The sequence below is a fragment of the Balaenoptera musculus genome, chromosome X (assembly GCF_009873245.2).
Source record: "Balaenoptera musculus isolate JJ_BM4_2016_0621 chromosome X, mBalMus1.pri.v3, whole genome shotgun sequence".
NCBI lineage: Eukaryota > Metazoa > Chordata > Mammalia > Artiodactyla > Balaenopteridae > Balaenoptera > Balaenoptera musculus.
Window position 1 is genome coordinate 60,003,806 of NC_045806.1, and position 20,278 is coordinate 60,024,083.

A 20,278-nucleotide genomic window follows, 5' to 3' on the forward strand; every position below is an offset into this window, starting at 1 on the left:
GTCACGTCTGTGTTTATCCACAAAATAAAACGGAAATAATATGATTAATCTGCCCTGTGTCACAAGGTTGCTGTGTGAATGAATGATTGTAAAATGTTTCCAAGAAAAGAACTTCTTTGTAAACAGTCTGCCTTGTGAACTTTTTTTTTTTTTTGCCAGTATACATCATGGACATTTTTTTCCAGCAAATTAGTTGAAAGAAAAGAAATACAGACCAGAATGCCCTGAGCTGCTCCTAGTCTCTCTTGGCTCTGGTAGGATTCTAAGCTTACATGACATATGAAATGAAGGTCTTTGTTTACCCATTCTTACATTTACCACTGTGATATTACAGTCAATTTTCAGGCCTAATCCTGCCACCATCCTTAAATTTGAAATTACTTTTAACATTTATCTTTTTTACTATAATATTTGCTAAACTGAGAGGGATGTTCGGAGGGAAGGGACTGTTATCTCAGTCTTACAACATGAACATAATGTTGTTTTCCTTATGATTTCTAATTTCATTCCATTGTTATTGGAGAAGATACTTTGTATGGTTTTAATCTTTTTATTTATTGAGGCTTGTTTTGTGGCATAACATATGGCCTATCCTGGAGAATACTCCATGTATACTTGAGAAGAAATTTGTATTATATTGTTATGGGGTGGAGGGTTCTGTATATGTCTGTTAGATCTAGTTGGTTGACAGTGTTGTTCAAGCCCTGCCTTTCTTTACTGCTCTGCAAAGTTGTTCTATCCATTATTGAAAGTGGGGTATTGAAGTCCTAACTATTATTGTAGAAATATCTATTTCTCCCTTCAGATTTGTCAGGTTTTGCTTCATGTATTTTGCAGGTCTGTTGTTATTTGTGTATATATTTATAATTGTCATTTCTTCTTGAAAGATTTATATTTTCATCAATATATATTGTTATGGAATTAATGTTTGTGTTCCCTCAAAAGTCATATGTTGCAGCCCTCCCCTCTAATATGATGGTATTTGGGGGTGGTTGGTATTTTGGCCTTTGGGAGGTACTTAGGTTTAGATGAAGTCATGAGGGTGGGGTCCTCATGGTGGAATTAGTGCCCTTATAAGAAAAAAATAGAGAGCTTGCTCTCTATCTCTCTACCATGTGAGCAACAAGGAAGTTGTCTATAAGGAACTTATAGACAACTATAAGTTGTTCTTCTATAAGGAAAAGGGCTCCCACCAGAACCCAACCAACCATGCTGACACTCTGATCTAAGACTTCCCATACTCCAGAACTGTTGTTTAAGCCACCTAGGATATGGTCTTTTGTCATAGTAGCCTGAGCATATTAAGACATAATAGTGTCCATCTTTTTCTCTTGTAACATTTTTTTTTACTTAAAATCTATTTTGTCTGATATCATCTATCCCAGCTCTTTTTCTGGTTACCATTTACATGGAAAATCTTTTTCTGACCTCTCACTTTCAACCTACTTGTGTCTTTGAATCTAAACTGAGTCTCATGTAGACTCATGGATCATATTTTTTTGTTTGTTTGTTTTTTTGTTTTTGTGTTACCATGTTATGTTAAGATTTCTTTTATTTTTTTTTTATTGGGATGTAGTTGTTTTAAAATGTTGTGTTAGTTTCTACTGTATAGCAAAGTGAAGTAGATAGAGTTCCCTGTGCTATACAGCAGGTTCTCATTAGTTATCTATTTTATACATATTAGTGTATATATGTCAATCCCAATCTCCCAGTTCATCCCACCCCCCCTTCCCCCCCTTGGTGTCCATACGTTTGTTCTCTACATCTGTGTCTCTATTTCTGCCTTGCAAACTGGTTCATCTGTACCATTTTTCTAGATTCCACATATATGTGTTAGCATACGGTATTTGTTTTTCTCTTTCTGACTTACTTCACTCTGTATGACACTCTCTAAGTCCATCCATGTCTCTACAAATGACCCAATTTCATTCCTTTTTATGGCTGAGTAATATTCCATTGTATGCATGTACCACATCTTCTTTACCCATTCCTCTGTTGATGGACATTTAGGTTGCTTCCATGACCTGGCTATTGTAAATAGTGCTGCAGTGAGCATTGGAGTGCATGTGTCTTTTTGAATTATGGTTTTCTCTGGGTATATGCCCAGTAGTGGGATTGCTGGGTCATATGGTAATTCTATTTTTAGTTTTTTAAGGAACCTCCATACTGTTCTCCATAGTGGCTGTATCAATTTACATTCCCACCAACAGTGCAAGAGGGTTCCCTTTTCTCCACACCCTCTCCAGCATTTATTGTTTGTGGATTTTCTGATGATGGCCATTCTGACTGGTGTGAGGTGATACCTCATTGTAGTTTTGATTTGCATTTCTCTGATAATTAGTGATGTTGAGCATCTTTTCATGTGCCTCTTGGCCATCTGTATGTCTTCTTTGGAGAAATGTCTATTTAGGTCTTCTGCCCATTTTTTGATTGGGTTGTTTGTTTTTTGATATTGAGCTGCATGAGCTGTTTGTATATTTTGGAGATTAATCCTTTGTCCATAGATTGGTTTGCAACTATTTTCTCCCATTCTGTGGGTTGTCTTTTTGTCTTGTTCATGGTTTCCTTTGCTGTGCAAAAGCTTTTAAGTTTCATTAGGTCCCATTTGTTTATTTCTGTTTTTATTTCCATTAATCTAGGAGGTGGGTCAAAAAAGATCTTGCTGTGATTTATGTCAAAGAGTGTTCTTCCTATGTTTTCCTCTAAAGAGTTTTATAGTGTCCGGGTCTTACATTTAGGTCTTTAAATGGATCGTGTTTTTAAACCCATTCTGCAAATCTCTCCCTTTTAATTGAGAGTTTAATCTATTTGCATTTAAAGTGATTGATGATAATATATTAGTTTGCCAGGGCTGCCTTAATTAAGTACCACAAACTAGGTGGTTTAGCCAACAGAAATGTATTTTCTCACAGTTCTAGAGGCTGTAAGTCTGAGGTCAAGGTGTTGGGAAAGTTGATGTTTATTTTCTGAGGCTTCTCCCATTGGCTTGTAGATGGCCGTTTTTCTCCCTGGGTCTTCACCTGGCCTTCCCTCTATACATGTCTGTGTCCTAATCTCTTCTTATTAGGACACCAGTCATACTGGATTAGGGCATACTCTAATCATCTCATTTTAGCTTAATTACCACTTTAAAAACCATATCTCCAAATAAGGTCACATTCTCAGGTACTGGTGGTTGTGACACTTGAATATATGAATTTGGGGAGAATATAATTCAGTCTGTAACAGATAAGGGAGGACTTTTGCCATTTTGTCTTTTGTCATTTCTGATAATGGAGCTGGAAAACAACTCCATTACTTCCCTGTTTTATATTTAATTGATTTTTGTAGTGCACCATGTGCCTTCTCATTTCTTTTGTATATATTTTTAGCTATTTTCTTAGTTGTTACCCTTGGGATTATAATTAATATCTTAAACTTGTAACACACTAGTTTGAATTAATAATAGCATTTTAACTTCAGTAATATACAGATTCTGCTCCTGTGCATCTACATGCCTCCCCATATATGTTATTATCACAAATTACATCTTATATATTGTGTGTCCATTAACATAGATTTATAATTACCATTTTATACATTTGTCTTTTAGATCATATAGGAAGAAAATAGAAGTTCCAAAACAAAAACAGAACAATGTTGGTTTTTGTATTTATTTATGCAGTTACTTTTACTAGTGTTCTTTACTTTATCATGTTGCTTGAGTTATTGTCCAGTGTTCTTTCATTTCAGCCTGAAGGACTCTTTTCAGCATTTCTTACAGGCAATTCTAATAGCAGTGAACTCCCTCAGTGCTTACCTGGGAATGTCTTAATTTCTCCTTTTTTGAAAGGATAGTTTTGCCAAGTATAGAAATCTTGGATGACAGGGTTTTTTTTTTCTTTTAGCACTTTAAATATGTCATCCCACTGCTTCTGAACCTCATGGTTGCTGATATGAAATTGGCTGTTAATCCTATTGAGTATCTCTTTGTACATAACAAGTTGCTTCTCTGTTGCAGCTTTCAAGAGTTTTCTTCTTGTTTTTGGCTTTCAAAGGTTTGAATATAGTTTCTCTCAGTATGGGTCTCTTTGAGTTTATCCTACTTGGAATTCATTGAGCTTCTCAGATTATCTTTTCCTGTGTGTGGACTCAAAATAATACCTGACGTACCTTGGTTTCAGCCTGAAGAACTTCCCATAATATTTCTTATATGGTAGGTCCGCAGGGAATGGATCCTCTCAGTTTTTATCTAAGAGTATCTTCATTTCATCTTTACTTTTTATATATAATATTTTAATTAATAGCCTATTTTTTGAACAATTTTAGGTTTACAGAAAAAAATTGAGAAAAAAAGAGTTCCCATATATCTCCCTCACTCAACCCCCAATTTTCCCTATTATTAACATCTTGCTCTATTGAAGTACAATTGTTAAAACTGATGAGCCAATATTGACACATTATTATTAACTGAAGTCCTTAGTTTACATTAGAGTTCACTCTTTATGTTGTACATTCTATGGGTTTTGGCAAATATATAATGACATGTATCCATCATGTATACCAATCTATCATCATATATACCAATATACTTTGTATCCTGGAACCTTTCTATAATTGCTTATTAATTCAAGGAGTTCTGTTGATTTTTCAGGATTTTCTACATAGACAGTCATGTCATCTATGAAGTAAGATAATTTTGTTTCTTCTTTCTCAGTATATACACCTTTTATTTTCTTTTTCTTGTCTTATTGCATTATCTAGGACTTCCAGAATGATGTTGAAAAGCAATGGTGAGAGGGAATATCCTTGCCTTGTTCCTGATCTTAGTGGGAAACTTTGAGTTTCTCACCATCAAGTATGATGTTAGCTGTAGGTTTTTTGTAAGATGTTCTTTATCAACTTGAAGAAGTTCCTCTATTCCTAGTTTGCTGAGAGTTTTTATCATGAATGAGTGTTGGATTTTGTCAGATGTTTCTTCTGCATCTATTGATATGATTATGTGATTTTTCTTTTTTAGCCTGTTGATGTGATGGCTTACATATTAATTGATTTTTGAATGATGAGCCAGATTTGCATACCTGAGATAAACCCTACTTATTGTAGTATATACATTTTTGTATTTCTTTGCTAGTGTTTTATACAGGTTTTTGCATCTATGTTCACAAGAAATATTGATCTGCAGTTTTCTTTTCATATAATACCTATGTCTGGTTCTGGTATTAGGGTAATACTGGCCTCATAGAATGAATTAGGAAATACTCCCTCTGCTTCTGTTTTCTGGAAGAGATTGTACAGAACTGGTATAATTTCTTCCTTAAATGTTTGAACCCATCTGGTCATGATACTTTCTACTTGGGGAGGTTATTAATTATTGACTCAGTTTCTTTAATAGATATAGGCCTATCCAGATTGTCTATTTCTCCTTGTGTGGGTTTTAGTAGACTGTGTCTTTCACATAATCAGTCCTTTTCATCTAGCTTATCAAATTCATGGGCATAGAGTTGTTAATAATATTCCTGTATTACTCTTTTAATGTCCATGGCATCAGTAGTGATAACCCCTATTTCATTTCTGAAACTTTGTAACATTTTTGTCGCCTATCTTTTTTTCTTAGTTAACCTGGCTAGAGGTGTATTAATTTTACTGATCTTTTCAAAGAACCAGTTATTTATTTTGTTGATTTTCTCTATTGAAGTCCTATTATCAGTTTCATTGATTTTTACTCTAATTTTTATTATTTCTTTTCTTCTTGCTTTAGATTTAATTTGCTCTTTTTTTCCCTAAAGTACAAGCATATATGATTGATTTAAGGTATTTCTTCTTTCCTACTATATGCATTCAATGCTACTGCTTTTACTGTATCCCACAAATTTTGATAAGTTTTGCTTTCATTTACATTTAGTTCAAAATATTTTTAAATTTCTCTTGAGATTTCTTCTTGAGCCATGTGTTATTATAGAAGTGTGCTGTTTAATCTCCAGGTGTTTTGGGGATTTTCCAGCTATCTTTCTGTTGTTGATTTCTGGTTTAATTCCACTGTGGTCTGAGAGCATACATTGTGTGATTTCTGTTCTTTGAAATTTGTTAAGATGTGTTTTACAACCCAGAATGTGGTCTGTCTTGGTATATGTTCCACATCAACTTGAGGATAATCTGTCATTTGCTGTTGTAAGATGAAGTCGTCTGTAGATGTCAGTTATATCCAGTAGATCAGTGGTGCTGTTGAGTTCACCTGTGTCTTTACCAACTTTCTGCCTACTTGATCTATTTCTGATAGAGGGCTGTTGAGGTCGCCAACTATATAGTCAACTCCTCTATTTCTCCTTGAAGTTCTGTCAGTTTTTGCCTCACATAGTTTGATGCTCTTTTGTTAGGCATATACACATTAAGAATTGTTATGTCTTGGAAAATTGACCCTTTATCATTATGTAATACCTCTCTTTATGTCTGATAATTTTCCTTACTCTGAAGTCTGCTTTGTCTAAAATTACTAAAGTGACTCCAGCTTTCCTTTGATTAGTGTTACTATGGTATATCTTTCTCCATTCTTTTACTTTTAGTCTGTGTATGTCTTTATATTTAAAGAGGGTTTCTTGTAGACAGCACATAGTTGTCTTATTTTTTGATCCATTCTGACAATCTGTTTTTTAATTGATGTATTTATACCTTTGATGTTTAAAGTAATTATTGATATAATTTGATTAATATTTACCATGTTTGTTACTGTTTTCTATTCATTACTCTTGTTCTTTGTTCCTATTTTTATCTTCCAGTCTTTTTCTGTCTTCTCTGGTTTTAATTAAGTATTTTTATATGACACCATTTTTTATCTTCCCTTAGTATATCAATAATCCTACTTTTTAATATTTTTAGTGGTTGCCCACTAAAGAGAGTTTGCAATATATATACATATACAACTAATCCAGGTCCACTTTCAAATAACACAATACCACTTCCCAGGTAGAACAATTATGTTATTACAGAATATTTGCAATTCCTACCCCATCCCTTCCTTATAACATTTTTGCCATTCATATTACTTATCCATAAGCTGTAATCATGGAATACATTATTTTTATTAACAAACTGTTACCTGTTAGATCAGTTGAGAATAGAAGAAATAAAAGATTTTATTTTGCCCTCATTTATTCCTTCTCTAACACTCTTCCTTTATATAGATCCAGGTTTCTTATCTGTAGCATTTTACTTCTTTCTAAAGAACTTATTTTAACATTTCTTGCAAGGTGGGTCTACGGGTGACGAATTCCCTCAATTTTTCATCTAAGAAAGTCTTTATTTCTCCTTCATCTTTGAAGGACAGTTTTGCTGGGTACGGATGGAATTCCAGGTTGGTAGTACTTTTCTCTTAACATTTTAAATATTTCATTCCATTCTTTTCTTGGCTTGCATAGTTTCTAAGGAGATGTCTGATACAACTCTTATCCTTGCTCCTTTATATGTAAGGTATTTTTCCCCTCTGGCTTCTTTCAAGATTTTTCCTTGATCTTCTGCAGTTTGAATATGAGATAACTAGGTGTAGATTTGTGGGTATTTATCCAGTTTTGTATTCTCTGAGCTTTTTCAATCTATGAGTTTGATGCCTTTCATTAATTTGGGGGGGATTCTGTTGTCATTATTGCTTTAAATATTTCCTCAGCTCCTTTCTCCCTTTACCTTCTGATATTTCTATTATGGGTCTATTGCCCCTTTTGTAATTGTCCCATAGTTCTTGGATATTCTGTTCTTTTTTCTTTTTTTTCTTTTAGTTTTGGAAGTTTCTACTGATATATCTTCAATCTTCATTGATGGTTTCCTCAGCCATGTCCAGTCATTGGTGAGCCCATCAAAGGCATTCTTCATTTCTGTTATGATATTTTGACTTTCTACCATTTCCTTTTGATATTTTTCTTACAGTTTCCATTTCTCTGCTAACATTATCCATCTATTCTTTCATGTTGTCCACTTTTTTCATTAGAGCAAGTAGTATATTTATCATAGTTTATTTATATTCCCAGTCTGATCATTTCTACATCTCTGCCATTTCTGAGTCTGGTTCTGATGCTTGCTCTGCCTTTTCAAACTTTTTTTGTCTTTTAGTATGACTTCTAATTTTTGTTTGGAAACTGCACATGATACACTAGTGAAAGGAACTGAGGTAAATAGGCCTCTAAAGTGAGATTTTATTTTCATTTGGCTGTGTTTACTGTTTGCTGTAGCTGTTGGAAATAGAAGGCTAAATGTTCCTTGGTGTCCTTGATTTTGTCTGGCCTATTTTCCTTGGATTTCCCTATAGACTTCTTAGATATCATCTGAGATGCACAGTTCTTTCAGTTGTATTCCTCATATTATAATACAGAAGCCTTATTGATGTAGTGTCAAGGTGCTGGGGGACTAGAAGTGTTCTATAGTATTATGATTAGGCTTAAGGTTTTTATTGAGCCTGTGTTCCTGGGCTGTGCCCTACACAAGTGCTTCTCAATTTTGTTTTGTTTTGTTTTCCCCTTTACATGGGACAGGAAAGCTAGAGGGTGCTAGAATTGTGTATTTCCCTTCTCCAAGATTGGTTGGGCTCTGGTAATACCCCAGTAGGTTAGGCTCTGGTACAATAGTTTCTCTTGAGAGCAGGCTTTGTTAAGAACAGAATGTTCTGGGCATATTTAAACGTGACTCTTCTTCCCTTTCTCCTGCCAGAAGATGAGGAGATTTTTCTGCAATCACTGTGAGAACCTGATAGGGCTTCTGGTAATAAAAGTCATAAAAGTGTGGGAATCTCTGCCAAGACTGGGCCCCTTTGGAATTTTGAACTCTCAAACTTGTCCCACTGAGCTTCCAACAGTTCATCAGTTTAAGTTCAGGTATTGCTATCCTAGTCCTAGTTCCCACAAAGTTTTCTTCTCCTGCATTTCTACTCTGGTAAATTGTGCACAAGGTTTCCAGTTTCTCTAGATCCTGATCAACATTCATTATTTTCCATTTTATTGATAATAGCCACCCTAATGAGTGTGAAGTGATATCTCATTGTGGTTTTGATTTGTATTTCTCTAATGACTAGTGGTGTTGAGCATTTTTACATTTGCTTATTGGCCCTTTGTATATTAGGTTAGGGTATTTGTATATTACTTTGCCCATTTTGTAACTAGCTTGTTTGTTTATTGTTGAGTTGTGGGTGTTTTATATATATTCTCGTTACTAATTCCTTATCAGATATGTGATTTGCAAATATTTTCTGCCATCCTCTAGATTTTCTTCACACTCTATTGACAGTGTCATTTGATGCATAAAAGATGTTAATTTTGATGAAGTTCAATTAAACTATTCTCCCCTTTTTGCCTGGGCTTTCAGTGTCATATCTAAGAAATAACTGCAAAATCCAGTGTCATGAAGACTGTCTCCTATGTTTTCTTCTAAGACTTTTATGGTCGTCACTCCTATGTTTAGTTCTTTGATCCATTTTGAGTTAATTTTTGCATATGGCGTAAATTTAGGATCCAACTTAATTCTTTTGCATATGGATATCCAGTTTTCCTTGCAATATTTATTGAAAAGTCCTTTTTCCCCATTGAATGGTTGGTACTCTTGTCAAAAATCTGTTGTGGATATTCGAGGGTTCATTTCTGGGCTCTCTGTTCTATTCCATTGGTCTATATGTCTTTATTTCAGTACTGTATTCTTTTTGGTTATTGTTGCTTTGTAGTAAGTTTTGAAATCAGGAAATGTGAGTCCTTCATATTTGTTTCTCATTTTCAAGATTTTTTTGGCTAATAGGAGTCTCTTGGGATTCCATGTGAATTTTAAGATGGATTTTTCTATTTCTATAGAAAAAGTCACTGGGATTCTGATAATGATTGCATTGAATCTGTGATCATTTTGGATGATACTGTCATCTTAACAATATTAAGTCTTCCAATCCATGAACACAGGATTCTTTGCATTTATTTAGGTCTTTAATTTCTTGTAGCATCATTTTGTAACTTTATGTGTACAAGTCTTTTGCCTCCTTGCTTAAATTTATTAAGTATTTTATTCTTTTTGAAACTATTGGAAATGTAATTGTTTTCTTAATTTCTCTTTTGAATTGTTTGCTGTTCTTGTATAGAAATGCAACTGAATTTTGCATGTTGATTTCATATCCTGAAATGTTCCTGAATTTGTTCATCAACTCTAACAGGTTTTTTTGTGGATTCTTTAAGGTTTTCTGCACATAAGATAATGTCACCTGCAAAGAGAGATAATTTTACTTCTTCCTTTTTATTTGGATGCCTTTTATTTCTTTTCTTGCTTAATTGCTCTGTCTAGAATTTCCAGTAATATGTTGAATAGAAGTGGCAAGCATGGGCACCATTGCCTTCTTTCTGTCTTAGAGGAAAAGATTTCAGTCTTTCACCATTTAGTATGATGTTAGCTGTGGATTTTTTTTAACCTAAAACCAGGGAGAGTGGGGTCTGCTAATATTCCCCATCTGTCAAATCAACCCAGAATATATCTGCCCTAGGAAGCTGGGAAGGTAAGAACTGCCACTCAGTTGTCAAACCAACTATAACAGCTCTCCCACGATATAGATGTGTGTCAGAAAGGGGGACTGCACTCTTCATCAACTGTGCTGCCTATTTTGCAGAAGTTGTAGGTAGGGAAATGGGTGCTGCCCTGCTGCCACCACCCACTTGATATAGGCCTTCTATAACACAGAGCTGTGGAAAATGGGATCTGCCTATTTTTACCATCTGCCAAAACTACCCGGAAGAGCTGTTCCACTCTAGGTATCTGGGAGATATGGGAACTGCCTGACACTCAGCTCCCAAGCTTGCTTAAACAGTTCTTCCACAAGGCAGAGCTGTGGATATGAGTATAGCGCCTAGCTCCAATACCAAGGCTTCCCACTGTTCTTACTTATTTTCAGTAGATTTTGTTGAATGAATACTTCTCAATCTGTTGAAAACCCTTTGATCAATCTCTAGAACATTTGAATGATTGTACTTGCTAATACTGACAAATTTTTTTAAAGGAATTCCTTTTTATTTTAATTTTATTTATTTATTTATTTATTTATTTATTTATTTATTTATTTATTTATGGCTGTGTTGGGTCTTCGTTTCTGTGCAAGGGCTTTCTCTAGTTGCGGCAAGCGGGGGCCACTCTTCATCGCGGTGCACGGGCCTCTCACTATCGCGGCCTCTCTTGTTGCGGAGCACAAGCTCCAGATGCGCAGGCTCAGTAGTTGTGGCTCACGGGCCTAGTTGCTCCGCGGCATGTGGGATCTTCCCTGACCAGGGCTCGAACCCGTGTCCCCTGCATTGGCAGGCAGATTCTCAACCACTGCACCACCAGGGAAACCCAATACTGACAAATTTAATAGTTGTCTCTCCAGGGAAGAGACTTCCATAAGGTCCTCACATTGGCATTCTGGATGGGTTCTTACTATCTTGATGGTATCTTTGACACACAAAAACTTTTAATTTGATTAAGTCAAACTTATCTCTTAAAATTTTCTTGCTTGTGCCTTTTACATCATATCTAAGAGGGCTTTGCCTAACTCAAGATTACAGAGGTGTACTCCTGTGCTTTCTTCTAGTTGTTTTAAAGTTTCATTTCTTATGATTCAGTCTTTGATCCATTTTGAGTTAGTTTTTGTGCATGGTGTGAGATAGGGGTCCAAATTTATCATTTTTCTTTTGGATATCCAATTTTCCCATCACCATATGTTGTAAATGCTATTACAAGAGTCTTATAATTCATGAATACATATGGGATATTTTCCATTTATTTACCTCTTCTTTAATTTATTTTAGCAATGACCAGGGATCGAACCCAGACCCCCGGCAGTGGAAGCACAGAGTCCTAACCATGGACCGCCAAGGAATTCCCTTTAACAGTGTTTTTTAGTTTTCAGTTTAAACATCTTATACTTCTCTTGTTAAATTTATTCCTAAATATTTTATTCTTAAATCTATTGTGAATAGGAATTAGGAGGATGGGATTAACATATAAAAAGAAAAAATCTATTGTGAATGGAATTGATCTTTTACTTTCAGATTGTTCCTTGCTTGTATATAGAAATAAAATTTATTTTTATGTGTTGAACCTTGTATTACTTTTCTATCTAGCGTAACAAATTTCCACAAACTTAATGGCTTAAAACAACACCCTTTTATTTCACAGTCAGAAGTCTGGGTACAGTGTGGCTGGCTCAATTGGGTTCTCTTATTAGGATCTCACAAGGCCAAAATCAAGGTGCTGGCAGGGCTGCATTACTTTCTGGAGATTCTGGGAAAGAATTTACTCCCAAGCTCATTCAGGTTTTGGCAGAAATCATTTCTTCCTTAGACTTTCTATGTGACCTTTCCATCTTAAAGCCAACAATGGTGGTTTGAGTACTTCTTGTGTTTCAAACCCCTCTGACTATTCTTCCATCAGCCAGAAAAAATTCTCTGCTTTTAAGGGCTCATGGGATTACACTGGGTCTGCCAAAATAATCTAAAATAATCTCCCTATTTTAAAGCCAAATGATTAGTAACTTTAATTATATCAGCAATGTCCCTTTTGCAATGTAATGCCTGCAATGTAATGTAATGTAACAATTCACAGGTGTAACTCCTGGAGGAGTTTTTTTGCAATGTAATGTAACATTCACAGGTGTAACTCCAGGAGGTGAAGATCATGGAAGCCAGAATTCTACCTACCACAATCTTGTTTCTTGCAAATTTGCTGAACTTATTTATTAGTTCTAGTAGTGCTTTAGTGGATTCCTTAGAGTTTTCTCTATATAAGATCATGTCGTCTGCAAATGGAGATGGTTTCACTTTTCCTTTTCCAATTTGGATGCCTTTAATTTATTATTTTGTCTAATTGCCCTGGCTATAACATCTAGGACGATGTTGAATAAAAGTAGTGGGAGGAGACATCCTTGTCTTCTTCCCCATCTTAGGAAGAAAATATTTAATCTCTCTCCATTTAGTGTGATGTTAGCTGTAGGTTTTTCATAGATGCCCTTTATTAGGTTGTGGAAGTTCCCTTTTATTCCTAGTTTTTCTTAGGATTTTTATCATGAATGAGTACTGTATTTTGTCCATTGCTTTTTCTAAATTTATGAAGATGATCATGTGGTTTTTGTTCTTTAGTCTATTAATATAATGTATTACATCATTTTGTTTTTGTGTTCCTAGGATAAATTCCACTTGTTCATGATATAATGATTGCTAGTGTTTTGTTGAGAATTTTGCATTTATATTCATAGTATTATTTCTTCCTTTACTGTTTGGTAGAATTCATCATTGAAGCCATCCGGGCCTGGGGTTTTCTTTGTGGAAAGATTTATAACTACTCATTCAATTTCCTTATTTGTTACCCATCTGATTTTGTTTAGAGAGATTGTATCAAGTACAGTGGCCCAGTAGTATACTTTAACTGGCATTGTTGCTGATCTGGCCCACTGTAGATGAGCTGAATACAATTGTCATTGTTAACTTACGTGGTTGAACAGTTAGAATAGTTTCTTATGTTGGTGCTTTGGAAATCATGTCAGATATAGTCTGGTTGTAAATCATTTAACGAGTAGTTTTAAAATTTAACAATGCCTACTAGCCTTTTTTATCAGAAACCTTATAAACCCTTTCTTAAAAATCAAAAATGCCTAACAATCTTTAATTTTAATGTTTTTGAAGATTTTGCAAACTTTTCTTACTCCTTGCAAAATATATGCACTCCAGATGGAGAAACTTGTCCTCTGTCCTCCTGTTTACTACAGTGCTGCTTCTGTTGTTTATATTTTTTCCTCTAAATACAAGTTTTCCTACTGGCTGTTTTTATATTTCTTTTCAGTGGAAATTCTGATATATGTTGGCTTGTTTTATTCAACCTGTAGACATTGACTGACTGCTATTTGCCAGGTGTTGTGCTAAGAGCTCTGATAGGAAAATTTTCTGTGAGTAATCAGATTAGCTTGGCATATTACATGTATATTAAAAAAGTAACCCTGTGAAAAGGTATATGAAAATCTAGATTTAGGTTCATAAATGGACTACTAGGAGTACTGGTAATGTTTTTATAATAGTCCAGCGAATGGACTCACAACACAGAGTAATTTGTACATATTTCATTTTGAAAAGAAAAACAAGAGGAGAGAATAATGGTATCTTACAAGTAAGCAGAAGAATATAGATACACATAGTTTACAAAGCTCTTCAATTCATCTTGTAACAAAGTCTTGATTCTTTCTCTTAGACCAGAAGATCAATTCAGAAGTTGTTAGAGTGGGAAAATAACAGATTATATCACAAGGTAAGAAAATTTAAGCAAGTGAGTGTCCCATTCATACTTCCATTAATAAATTGAAAAAATGGGAATTTTTCAGGCCACAAAAGCATGGATTCGAGAACTAATACTCAATTTTTAATATATACCCTTTACAAAGTATTTTTAAATGCAATGTTTTGTATCTTATTCCTGGATTGTTGTTTGGTGATTTATTCAAATGTGTAGGTAATAATTAGTATAAATTGCTATCAAAATTCTTAACAAACTTTACTTTCTTAGCTTGCTTTGCACTGGAAGTTGACTAAAAGGAAATGTGAAACTAGCAATATGATGGAGTATGTAAGTATGCAGTTACCTTTAATTACATTTTTTGGATTCCATCCTGAATGTTACATTGTACTATATTTATCATTTGTCAAATCTTCTTTCTACCTTTTTTCTCCTCAGCTTGAACTTTTGTCATTTGGAACATAGAGGTTTCCTTTCACCTTTTTTAGATTTGTAGCCAACATAAAATATCTTGAAAGCTGACAATTATTTCGATCTTAGAAAAATCTTAGCTAGTATGCTCAGATGAAAACATTGCATAACCTTAATCTTCTTTTTAACATAGGTGCAAACCATCGCATATGGTGATGGGCACAGCTGCTGTTGAACAAAATATTTCTAAATGTAATCTTGTCAAAACTTACATAAAATAGGAATTGACTTCTGAATTCTGGATTCCTTTCCCTGGCTTTTTTTTCTTAGCTCATATTTGACTTTCAGTGAAGAAACTATAGATCCTAATTTTTTTTTTTTACCAAAAGCTATGCAATCTTACTCATAAAGCATAAATCCACATATAACCAATGTGACAAATTCAGCATCATTAACATTCAAAAGAATATGAAATTTATCCAAGCTTTAAATACATTAGTATTTACATGTACAAGCTTTTATATACATATAGTATATATTTAATAATAAACATTCCATTTCTATTTCATAAATAAGGATTATTATGTATCTTTCTCCACTTTGAATAGTTTTGGGCAAAATGTGCAAATGACCACAAATCTAAAATTCTCTATAGGTAAAATCTTATATAAACTGTTGTAAGTTTATATAAATTTATAAACATCTTAAGTTTTTATTATTATATTTCCAAACCTGTTTTAAATTAAAATGTTTTAATCTATTTGAACACTTTATTATTTTTTACAAAAAACTTCTAAAAGATAGTAATACTCAACCGATATTAGCTGCTTTAATTGAAAAATAGAGGGACGTAATATATATAAAGGTATTTCTTCTAATCCACGTAACAAAATTTTAATCCCTTCGACTTTGCTAAAAAAGAAAGGGGGGAGATGGAGGGAAGATGGGAAAGACATTAAAATGTAATAGGGTTTGCTTTTCTGCACCTAAACAGTTACTGTAAATCAGGTGATAAAAGCTATTAGCTATAGTAAGTAATTATGTTTTCCAGTTTAATTGCCAGTCTAATGGTAATTTGTGGTAAGTTCCTTTTGTAACTGTTTTCTATATTTCACTTGCTTTATCGTACAGGATCAAAATATAGGCCTGTGAAAAATGATTATAGACTCTCTGGGTTATATATAATATATAGTAAGTGAAAATTATTTTGTCAATATATTCTTGTTTATTTTTATTTTACAGGTAATACTAATAGAATTCTTACCAAAATATCCCATATTCCGACCTGACTGAGGGATTTTATTCAGTCACTTCTGTATTACCTGTCATTTCCTACCCTTAGTGCCTTGTAGATGATTTTGGAATGAAGATGGTCTCCTTTGCTGTGTTCAACTTATTCTTTATAATGGTAGAATATTCTCCTCACACTTTCATTTGTGTTGGTTTAAGAAGAAATTTTGCACATCTTTTTTGTTGTTAAATGAGACTTGTGTTTTGCACTGTCAATTTTTAAATAAATACACACACACACATACATATATGTATATATATATATATTGCCACTAAAAATAAACATCAGTGCTGGTGTTTAAAAATCAAAAACATGTTCTGAGCATGCTGCCTTATAATTTTCATACTCACTGTTTCTAAATATGCATCATTTTTCTAGGCTACTTAATGCTCTGTAATCCCTTACTGGACATACGTAAATAAGCTTTTGGTAGCTTCTAGAAATGGTTTTACTCTTACCTGCTTTTAAAGGACATGTAATTAATAGCACTGGTTTTGTCCTGCACTTTGCTAAATTATCACTTATGTTAGTGGATAAAATATTTAAACTCCTTAAGACTTGTAAATATTGTCTCTTTGTGTAATGTAAAATGTGATATGCCATGGTTTACAGAATGTAATGTTACTCTTAATGTATTGCCAACGATTCTGCATAGATTTTTAATATGAATGAAGTTTGCAAGCATCCTTTTGAATGTAGAGACTGTTAACATGCTGTTTTATGGCAAAGCCATAATAAGTATGTTAAAAATTTCAGGTGTGGGCAGGGTTGCCCTTTGTAATGAGTGGATTAAAATTGAAATCATTGTCTGAGATCTGCATTGCACCTGAAACCAAGAACCTTATTTTTTTCCATTTAATTCAGTAAATCCCATTTTGTCCTCTACTCCCACCCCCAAAAGAATTCATTTGACATCTGACAAATTTCATAGCCTGTCTCCTCATTTATTTCCCTTTATGTATCCTTTCCTTCATTTGGAAATACACACAATTATGACCTTTAAGGAATGTTTCAAAATTTCAGATGTCTTAGGAGGTGTCTAGACCCCCCATGAAAGCCACTGCTAACCCCTTTCTGGAGTTATGATAATCTACTTTGAGAAAGAGAGAGAGCTAATTGAAAAGCTGTACCTAAAGTGGCTGATTCATAATTGATTAAATACTCTTAATCCTCTTTTTGAGGATCCTTTGTAAACATTTGGATATTATTAATGAGGAAAGATAAGTATTTAGACAAAAGTATTTTAGTTTATAAATTAGCCACACGTTGCCTTTTCATTGGTATGTGCATATTTCTCTATTTCTCTTCACATTATTATGAGAGCACCACACTCTAATTCTTCTAGATTTGAATTTTTAACATAATGAAAGCTTTGCATTGCATTAATTCAACTTCAAATTTGTGCCTGTATATAGGCATTATTTGTAATTCCTAGTGCTAAGAATAAAAGTATCTGGGACTGAATATTTTATTTATCATCTTAGTCTTACTTGCTTTTAGTAAACTTTTTAAGGAAAACATTCATCCCAGTAAAGAGAACAATCATTTCTTCATACAAGGTCAAGCTTTTTAAAGCCACTTTTAAAATTTATGCCTAATTTGAAATCCACAGTCCTAGACCAGTAAAAGAAGAGGGGGGAAAAAAGATACTATTTGATATGTGACTGTAATTTTTTGCGCAAACACTTTTCCACCTCCCTCTGTAGAACCCCGTTATTACCCCCATGCCACCCAGAATCTCTAACTTTTAATATATTGTGTGTGCCTGCAAAAATCATTTGTCTGTCTGCTGCAAAACTGAAGGTGTATTTTTATAGACAAAGTGGAAACCTCTGAATATGCATACCAAATGTCTTGTTTTATAGATAAGGTCAGGGAAAAATTGTATCTATGGTTTATGTTCCAGCTAGTATCATCAGGTTTATGCTTCATACTGTGACAGTTTAATACCAAAATTGATTTCTAGCATAGTACAGAATTTCTAATTATCACTGATAGAATAATTACTTTTAAGTGTCAACCCTTATAATCTCATTTTTTCCTGTAAACTTAGAATTTGGCCATATGATGGTCATAGTAGCTTTTGCTGCCATGTATAAATCACACTTGTTTTGCTCAAAGAATAGCAGGAAGTAGTGAATTGTTTCCATAAAACAAATAATGAGACAGGAATAGAGTGCATCTGGAGGTGACAGAGTATATAATTCAAGTTACAGTAGTATTTATCATAAAAAGCATTTACCAGCATGTGTGAACTTAATTTTAAAACCTACTCTAGGGTACTTCCCTGGCGGTCCAGTGGTTAAGAGTTCGCCTTTCAATACAGGGGGTGCGGGTTCGATCCCTGGTTGCAGAGCTAAGATCCCACATGCCTCGCAGCCAAAAAACTAAAACATAAAACAGAAACAATATTGTAACAAATTCAATAAAGACTTTAAAAAATAGTCCACATCAAAAAAATCTTTAAAAAAAAATAAAACCTACTCTAATAGCTCTTAAATTTATTATCTTACTGTTCATTATGCTGGTCAACTCATTTTCTTGAACTACTCAGAAAATACCCAATTTTCTTTTTTTCTTTCTTCTATGACTGCTTTTTCAAACTCTTTTCCTTTGGAGGGGACTGATTAGCAGTTGAGTATTTTGGAGTCCTTTAAGGGATTTGTTTTCGTTTCAGTGGTATTGGCAGCAGTGAATGCTAAAATGACAGAGTACACTGTGGACATTAACTTCTCCTCCATTGACCTTTTTTTCTTACATCCTCAGGATACAACATGTCAAGTTAATAAAGTATTTTTGTGACAGTTGTTTTTAGATTGAAGAAACTAATTTTGAATTTCTTTGTTACATAATATTTCTTTATGAAACCTGCATAGATGTTTCCAGAGAAAATAACATGTACCTTACAAAGCTTTGAGGTTACAAGTTAAAACTGTTCCTTCTCTGACTTTCCATTATGCATCTCCACCTCCATAAATTGTATATAAAATGAAATAAGCTTTAACATTTTTCAGCTACTTTTTGTTCCGTTCTACCTGCTATGTTAATTTAGGAAAGAGACCATTGTAGTTAAATTTTAGAAGTAGATGGAGAAGTGCCTTGTCTTCTTTGAATAAAGATAACATTTTATGCTGAAGGAAGCAGAATGAATGAATTGGTAAATCATTATATTTAAAACCATCCTTTTCAGCTAAGTGTAAGAATATTTTGGTAGTACATTATATTTCTTCTATTTATTATTTAAAGCTTGTTTCCTTGGTTTCCCCCAATCATGAGATATATTAGTGAGAAAATATTACAGAACAGGACTGTCAGTCACTTACATAACTAGTATAATTCTAATGCTAGTAAACATGTAATTTAACATGGTTCTGGAAAAACAATGGTCTTTGAAGCTCTACCAAAACCTACTTAAGTATTTAACACACATGCAATTCATATTATTATGACCTGTAAACACTAATGTCTGATCAGCTAATCAAACTGTGTTACTGTTTAGCACTCTACCATTTTAATGAAATTTATTCTTGTTTTTTCATAATTTGAGTGAAGTTCCATGACATTTGTAAGCCTTCAAACAAATAGGGATTTTTTTTAATGTAAGAGAGCTTTAAAAAAATCATTAGAATTTAATTTTGTTTACAAATAAATTGCCACTTAAAAAATCAAATCCCACTACTTAAACATAAAGCCTCCAAATAGTATTTTATTAGAATTGACTATATTGACCTGAGGGGATATAGAAATTGTATACACCCATTTAATTGGAGCAATTTCACATAGTGGAAATACTTTCTCCTAATTTGATAAGATGCTCAAATTCATTGAAATTAGGTCCTCTTATGCCTATAAAATTCTGCTTTAATCCATTTTGCAACAATTGTCAAATTGTTTAAGTTACTTTAAATGGTGAACTATTGGAAAATTTTCCACAAAAAAATGAATAGATTTTATTAATAATACCTGTTCATGTAATATGTGGACTAAATATAAGGAGATACATATATATGTATGTATTTGTATACATCTCCATATCTTGCCCCCAGTTTCTCTTTCCTGATTCTGAGCCAGCCTTTTCATGTTTATGATGGCAACCTGAGAATATGTTCCATTTTCTGTGGACTTTGTCAGATTCATACTATATGAGGAAATGATCTAATGGGCTCCAGGCAAGTCACTTAAATTACATGTCAGTCTCTTCATCTGTAAAATCATGGGATTGAACCTAGAGCTGGACAGAAAATTAGAGGTCACCTGACATTCTGTGATTCTAGGAATCCTTAGGGAATGTTTACAGGATCTCAGAATGATTTTTCACAAATCTACTACCCTTGG

General features: G+C 33.7%; 1 protein-coding gene across 1 annotated transcript in view; it reads left to right on the forward strand.

Moving 5' to 3' along the window:
- Positions 1–18,295, forward strand: part of CHIC1 (cysteine rich hydrophobic domain 1) — a 37,051-nt gene extending 18,756 nt beyond the window's left edge. The window contains exons 4-6 of the mRNA XM_036839161.1: positions 14,200–14,256; positions 14,512–14,571; positions 15,895–18,295. Coding sequence (XP_036695056.1) covers positions 14,200–14,256; positions 14,512–14,571; positions 15,895–15,945 — 168 coding nt within the window. The 3' untranslated portion in view covers positions 15,946–18,295. The remainder of the gene's footprint in view (positions 1–14,199; positions 14,257–14,511; positions 14,572–15,894) is intronic.
- The last annotated feature ends 1,983 nt before the right edge of the window (positions 18,296–20,278 follow it).